General features: G+C 40.4%; 1 protein-coding gene across 1 annotated transcript; it reads right to left on the bottom strand.

Moving 5' to 3' along the window:
* Window positions 1–3,822: 3,822 nt before the first annotated feature.
* On the bottom strand, window positions 3,823–5,536 carry LOC100533255 (chemosensory receptor C). The gene is given in 1 exon segment (NM_001204566.1): window positions 3,823–5,536. A coding segment is annotated over 1 exon segment (1,197 nt). The 5' UTR covers window positions 5,071–5,536; the 3' UTR covers window positions 3,823–3,873.
* Window positions 5,537–8,300: the final 2,764 nt, after the last annotated feature.

Genomic DNA, 8,300 nt, shown 5'->3' with positions numbered 1-8,300 from the left:
TGTGCGTGTAATGTGTGCGTCTGTGTGTGCGTCTGTGTGTGTGTGTGTGTGTGTGTTGGTGTGTGTGTGTTGGTGTGTGTGTGTGTGTGTGTGTGTTGGTGTGTGTGTGTGTTTGTGTGTGTGTTAGTGTGTGTGTGTGTGTGTGTATGAGTGTGTGTGTGTGTGTACGCGTGTGTGTCGCGTGCGTGAATATTGTTCGTACATGCATTTATGTAAAGCGCCTAGAGATGTGTTTACACGGAAGTGGGCGCTATAGAAATGATCTTCATTATTATTATTATTATTGAATGTTTTAATGAATGTTTCCAGTTATTCAAGTTTCAATTTTATTGTGACCGTTCGTGAATTTTTATGGCATTGTTGTGTATTTTCAGTGAATGCATTGCCGAGCTCACTGCGAGACTGTTTTTCTCATAGAGATGTGTATATATACAGTATGTATTATGCGTAATACTGTGTTTTACGTACACACGTGTCAATTAATTTTTAAGATGTGAAGTCTTTTGTGATGTAATGCGCATTGAGCATTTTTTAGAAAATGGAAATGCGCTGCATAAATGCTATTGATTGTTATTATTATCTTTCTTTGATACGATAAATGATAAAAGTAGTGAATCTTTAAGTACAATGAGCCTTTAAAAAAAAAATAAGTCAGAGACCTTCTTCCAGACATCAACGCGGTGCACTGTTCCTTCAGTTGGTGGTGTGCCAGGCTTCTAAGTAGATGGTACTGTTTTGTATTCCGAACAGTGCTCTATGAACGGGTTGTTTTGGGGGACTTTTTAAGGCTGTTCACCCATTTGACCTGGCCCTTCCTTCCTTCCTTCCTTCCTTCCTTCTTCACTCACTCACTCACTCACTCACTCACTCACTCACTCACTCACTCACTCACTCACTCACTAGCTGTTTGTCTCGTTCTTAATTACCTATGCCTGTATACGTGCATAGATACTAGGTCTAATTTAAACGAGTAATTTTATTATTAAAATATTTAAAAGAGAATCTAAAGTATTCGCTCCTCTTTCAATAAGTCCCGTGTTCGAATCCGGATAGCGACGGAAATTTTTCTTCTCTAAAATTGACTCCTTTCACCTCCTTTCCAGCTCTCTAGCAATGTTCTGTCGTCTGCTTCCGCCTCCACTTTCTGCCCCTACCCCCTCACGTCCTGTGTCCCCTCCTCTGGGCTCCTAACTCTTACTACTACTCCTTGGCTCCTTCTTACTGCTGTCTTTCAGTCACACCCCTGATCTTGAGGTAGGAAAGATCTACGCCTAGCCTTCTCGGACACGGGCGAAAAATCTAGGAGGTCATCCCATTTTGTAAACCTGACCCTCGGTCGACAAAACGACATGAATTATGGCTGGAAAGATGTGAAAAACAAATATAATTATGGAGAACGGATGCAGTCTTCACCGCGCCACATAGTTAAAGATATACGAGTGGTACCCCCCATCGGTGGGGGTAGGGGGTAGTTGCACCTCTTTGTGTGAAGTAGGCGTAAGTGGGCTATTTATACTTTCCAGCCCGCTCGTGGTGAGAAGAAAGAAAATTGTAAGATAAGATAAGATACATCTTTGTTGTCAAGATCCTGGCACATTGGTTTGGTGTGTCACCACGTACACACACACACACACACACACACACACACACACACAAACAGGCACACACACACAAACAGGCACACACACGCAGGCTCACAGTCACGTGATAATATAAATGACAAATAATACAAACAATAACAATCTTAAGCTAGATACATACTCTGTATTCTGATAGTAACTAAATGTTATTCTGATGCATGCTCTAAGGTCATATGAATGCTTATAACAAGATGATTAAGATGGGAGAATTTTGATGGATGATGGTGAAAATGACATTCTTTATCTTTCTTTGTTACAGATCAGAGGCCTAGGTCTTCTACTTCGACTTTTATTTTTATTTGAGGGAACAAGGGATGTTTATTGTCCAAAAAGATGAAATTTATTTTTAAAATGTTTTATTTTTTTGGTGCAAGCTGTACAATTCATCCAAGTAGGGGAATGGAGATGTTGAAGTTTTGCATGCTTTCTGTATTAACGGGTTTCTAATTTTTCTTTATCTTGTTGTCTTGTGTTCCCGGCCCATGCTGTTATACGTGTACAGAAATTAATTATACTTTCTATGGTTGAATAATAGAATGTTATAATTTATGGACATTAATGTTTAATCAACTTTAAAATACATGAGCTTCCTTAGAATAAAAAATCTTTTGTTCACTTCTTTATGCAGGAGAGAAGTGTGGATACGCCATTAGAGTTTGTTGTCTATTGTAACTCCCAAATACTTAATCTGACACTTGCTCGACGTTTTCACTTTAATTTAAAGTGGCTGCAGGGGAAGTTTCATTTTTCTAAAGTCAACAACAAGTTCTTTGGGGTTTTTTCACATTTAAAAGCGCCTTATGATTTTCACACCATTCAGAAAAGTTACGTATACTCAGCGGCAAAAAAACAACTGTCCACTTGGAAAGAAGCCTGTATTGTAGTTATCCTTCAACATATAAAAACAAAAATTGGCACAAACGTAATATTTCAAAGTATGTGAAGAAGTGTGTTACATTTTGTTTCTAAATCATATCTCATATGGTGGCATAGCGTTATGCACAAACTGGTACCCCTTGATTTCAAAATAATATTTTTTAAAATTGACACAGACATATTTCAAAGTATGTCAAGAAGTGTATTACATTTTGTTTCCTAATCATTTTCTCATATGGTGGCATAGTGTTAAGCACAAACTGGTACCCCTTGATTTCAAAATTTCACATCAGTAGCGGGCATTGTAACCCCTTGCAATGATGCACGCTTGATGTTCTGCGCATTGATCGAGTCAGTTTTTTTTTTTCTTATTTAAATGAATTGTTGTGGCAATCCATTTCACTCTTGAATCTCTTGAATCTAAGCATGTCCCAGTCATTGTACAATGTCAATGTCGTTTTGGGAGCTCCCTCTTAGACACAGTCAGTTCAAGCGTAGATTTCTAATTATTGGAAGGATGGCAAACGTTGGTCATTATAAGGCCTTCTTGCTCGATGTTCGAATGTGATTTATTGCCCCTTCCGCACTGACACTACTTGGCGGGGGGGGGGGGGGGGGGTTGCATCTAATACCTCGAGGATTCCCATTTGATACATATATATGTAATATATGAGATACAGTCAGTCGAGACGGCTGAATTTTCCTTCATGGAGGGGGGGGGGGGGGGGCAAAAATCAACCGACCATTTTAGCAGAGTCTGATCAACTCCTCCATGGTCAGTTTTTCCTCGTCTTGGGTCTTCTTAATTCGCATAGAGAGGAGTCGGGTCTTTCTGCGGAATGCAACAGGTCAAATAGGATGAAACAAATCAGAGGTCAGTTTGATCTAGATTCTAGTTAACGCTGCAAACGTCATTAATCGACCCTCTTTCAAATGAATCGAATGTATTAAAATTATCAAATGTATTAAAATTATCAAATGTATTAATGGACAATGAGCACTGTTAATTAATGTTATCATCAACTCAATCTAGATCATTGAGGGTTCACAGATCTGAGTCCAGCCTACCAGCTATCTCGTACATGACAGGTTCAAATCCCCAACAGAGTGTTCAGACGGGATGTCTCATATCTGCCATTATCTGCATGGGCACCAATTTTGTCATCCGAATATACCTCAAAGAATAACGTTTAAATTTGGAGTACAGTTTTATGATATGACAAGACAGACGCGTCGAAAAAAAAATACATGTAGTTAACAACCAAATAACAACGGAGTCAGGAAAACGATTTTTCCCCTTTTTTTTGCCATTCTTACAATATTGAGCGAATAGGAGAACTTTCTAAAAAGTCTGATTTTATTTTGTCTGACCAATGCCAAAAATCTGAGAGAATGTTTTTCTGTACGACGGATTTAGCTTGAGGTATATAAAAATGTTGACAGAAGCATTGATAACTTGAAAGATATAGGCCAAGGCCAGGATGACCATGTACAAGTTGTGATAACGATGTCCGAAGTTTATGTCGGGCTCAGCTCTCAGGGCCACCACGAACAGAAGTCGTGACGTATTGCACAAGATGGAGACGATTGCCAGTGTGGATACCATTTTCACAACACGTCGATTTTTGGCCGACAGAGTTTGGGGACTTTTCTCAACTTTAATCTTGTTACTACTTTCTTTTTCCACATTTGTGGGACAATACGGCCTGGAAATATTGTTATCTCTGCGACTGTCTGGGTCTCTCAAAACGTTTTCTTCTCCTTCTCCTACTTCGTTCGAAGTTTTGAAATTGTTCAGACCATCTGGCTCTGACGGTCTCGCAGCTCCGCGTCTCTGGAACTGAGATGATTTCTTGAGGCCGGTGACCATGATGTGGGTACACACAATGACGATGACCACTGAAGTGACCGCTAGAATCAGATGGTTCCACAAATCTAAGAAAGCTGTGATGGCCGGCATGTCTTTCGAGCTCCACAGGAGGACGCGGGTCGTGTTCGTCCGGGGGTCCCACTGGACACGGAGACCGGATGTGACGTAATGGGGGAGGTAACAGCAGAATGTGAGGCAAAAGATTGTCGCCATAGCCAATACGGCTCGTTTAAAGGTGAACAGTTCCTTGAAACGGAAAGGTAAAGCCACGCAGAGGCAACGTTCCAGTGAGATGAAGGCTGTGATATAGGTCGAAATGTCATATGACATTGAACTGATGAATATTACTTGGTAATATAGCCCTCGGGGATCCACATAGAAGTCAGCAGAGCCATAGGCATCGAGTATGTCACAAACTCCGCAAATAGCCCCGAGAAACAGGCATGTGAAATCGGAAACGGCAAGTGAAAGGAGACAGACAGACACACAGTCCTTAGCTCCCAGCGTCAAGAACACAGTTATGTTTATACAGTTGAACGCCGAGCCTAAAAGGCTGAGACCTAGGGTGACAAAGGTGAACACAAGTAGGAAAATACGCAAAGTTTGGTCGTCAATTAAGCCGCCATGTTCAGAGATGTTGTGGGATCCCTTGAGCTCCCGTTCTGTCTCGTTGACAAGGGACATAATCGTGTCTTTTGAAATTGGTGGATAGTGGATAGGCTACGGAGAAATAATTGTGACACCAGATTAGCCGGGAGACTTTCTGAGTAAAAAAACAACAACAGCTCAAGACACATTAAGAGATTGAAACCACATAATGAAAATCATACAAGTACCCGAAAAACACGCCAAATACGGTTTCCAGTTTGTAACGACTTCAAGAACATCGATCACTATGAGTCTTAAATCTCGCAGTAAGATGCAGCACTGATAACGCGATATCTGAAGCCAACATGCGCGCACACGTTGTGGGTGGTTAGAGGGTGCCGCGGATAGGTCCAACTTCTTCTTCTTCTTCTTCTTCTTCTTCTTCTTCTTCTACTTCTTCTTCTTCTTCTTCCTCTTCCTCTTCCTCTTCCTCTTCCTCTTCCTCTTCTTCCTCTTCCTTTTCCTCTTCCTCTTCCTCTTCCTCTTCCTCTTCCTCTTCCTCTGCCTCTGCCTCTGCCTCTTCCTCTGCCTCTGCCTCTGCCTCTTCTTCTTCTTCTTCTTCTTCTCTCTCTCTCTCTCTCTCTCTCTCTCTCTCTCTCTCTCTCTCTCTCTCTCTCTCTCTCTCTCTCTCTCTCTCCTTCTCTCTCTCTCTCTCTCTCTCTCTCTCTCTCTCTCTCTCTCTCTCTCTCTGAACGTAGATTTCAATAGTGCTCTGGAATATGTCGACTTGCAAAAGTATGTTCGAATTACGTTCTATTATTATACCGGCACTTACTATTGAACAGAATGCATAGATTAGTTTGAAAAAATAATAATAGGATAAATAAAAGTGTTACACACGCATATTGCTGCGGGATGAAAAAAGGAATATAGTCTACCTATCGTCCTTACCTCTCCTCTTTCTTTTTTTATGTGTGTTACTCTCTTGTAACATCTCTAATCGTGGGTACAAATATGACCTTATTGTGTTGCAAGTGCCGTGAAACTCTAACTAAAACAAAGACATTATTATGTTGTAGCTGCTTTTTTCCCCATCGATTGAATCGAGAAAATGATTCTCCCAAGTTTCACAGGTGGTTGGAGAGTCATTGGTAGGCTCTACGTCTTGTGTTTCCCTCTGTTATTTCTGTTTGTCTGTCTTGCTTTTCCGTTGTACTAAATGACCAAGGTAACTCAAACTCCTGTCTCTGCTAGGAATTCACGAGATTGAAGTCGACTTTTAATCTCTCATTTTAATTTTCTTTTTAAGTAGCAGTCCAGAAAGGTAATCCAGACTGTGACAAAATAATTTAATTAATTAATCAATTAAATAAATGAATAAATAAATAAATAAATAAATAAATAAATGAGTTTTAAAAATGTAGGACCAACTAATAAATGATTTACGCCCCCCTCCCCCCAAATTTACCCAGTTTTAAGTCACGCCTGGGGTCAGGCCCCTTCGACTCTGTCTATTACCAGGGCCCACGTGGACTGAAAAGATACAATGTCAGGACAGCAGACAGACGGAGGTACTGGATTACGGAGATACTGGATTTAATAAGACAGACAAAACTAACTAACTAACTAACTAACTAACTAACTAACTAACTAACTAACTAACTAACGAACTAACTAACTAACTAACTAACGAACGAACGAACGAACGAACGAACGAACGAACTAACGAACTAACGAACTAACTAACTAACTAACAACAAACAAAGCAAGACAAACAAAACAAAACAAACCTCTCCTCATACGGGAATGGAACTCACGTCTGTATAGCGATCAAACGCAAAGAGCCCCACCTCACCGGTATGTTGTGTAATAGTAGTAGTAAACTGTTGCACGTGAGTGTGAGTTACAGCTTTTTTCGATCAATTTTAACAAGTTTTGAGAGGTCACAAGGCTGAGTGATGGAAGTAGATGAGAATACTATTCAAGTATTTTTGAGGGAACGCGAGCTCGAGAAGTGAGGGGTAAATTATGAACGCTGGTGTCTCTTTGTTTTAGATCTGACACTTCAAGAAGAAAGACAATAATTCGGCTACTAGAGTCTGGGTACTGCCGCGGGAAGTGACACTTTTAGACAAATTGTTCTAAACACATGTATTTAATATTCTCCGTCAACACGAGAAAAGGAAAAAAAAAAACGTGTGCATGAAATTAGGCCTATAATAATAACGGTTAAACTGTAACAGTCCAAATTGACCTTTTAAAACTTTATTGTAAATTACATGGTTATTGAACAACATTCGCGCTTACTTAGCGCTGTGATATGTTTGAGTATCCGACAATTTCCCTTGTCACTAGACGGGTCGAGATGAAGACGGTCATTATATTTCTTGCATTTTATTTGTAGAAACTGCCTCCTTTCACTACTTAATTTTGTCATCCAATTACCGACAATTAACATATATATTTATATTTTTAAAAACGATAAATGGCTTTGCCGAGACGAAATAGGCTGAGATTTTTATATCATTTTTTATTAAGAACAAAATTAGCATCGATTCTTCCTGCGGTGGGGCAGTCTAGTCTCTCATCTCTCGATCTCTCGATCTCTCGATCTCTCTTTGTGTGTGAGTCGTGAGTCCTCTCCCTCCTCCCTGTTTTTCTTCCCCTTTTTTCTATGACGAATTGTCTTTCTATATAATATCTTGAAATCGGTACGGCCAAAGGGGTGGCTTTGAACGTCATGTTTAGACATGGGATCTAGATCTGGGCCTACCCCCCGGTCAGTGTCACTGACTGAAGTGTCTTTATGCCATTCCCAAAGGGGGACATTTCTCGTTCAAGCATAGTCGAATTGTAAATGGGTTGACTCATGTCACGCTCATAACTGTGCCTGATCTACAACAGGGAACTGCTGCTTTTTCTTTCCTGATCCTTACTATTGTCATTTTCCTCTACTTCTTTTGTATGTTTGTCACTCTCTTGTACCTGCTATTTTGGGGTGCCTTGACAGTCGAAGCAGACTTTGTGCTGTTGAAGCTAGAGAGGTGCGCAGTCTAAGTCTGATTCCCTGTAAAGACTTCTCTGTTGACACCCACCCCTTGGCGCTCATATGACCTTATGCATTTGCGAGCGCCGTATAACCCTCTACTATATTTTTTAAAAAATAGATCTAGGCCTAATCTGAGATTATTGTAGCCAGGGCCGAAGGCTGACTTGTTTGACAGGGTAATCAAAGTGAAACGGGATCAGAATCAGATATGGCCTGTAGATATCACACAAGAATCTTACTCGAGGCGGCGACTCTGAGTTGTGAATGAAAACAAATC

The sequence above is a fragment of the Aplysia californica genome, unplaced genomic scaffold, assembly GCF_000002075.1.
Source record: "Aplysia californica isolate F4 #8 unplaced genomic scaffold, AplCal3.0 scaffold00699, whole genome shotgun sequence".
Taxonomy (NCBI): Eukaryota; Metazoa; Mollusca; class Gastropoda; order Aplysiida; family Aplysiidae; genus Aplysia; species Aplysia californica.
Note: the sequence above shows the minus strand (reverse complement) of the source record. Positions and strands in the feature narration are given on the sequence as shown.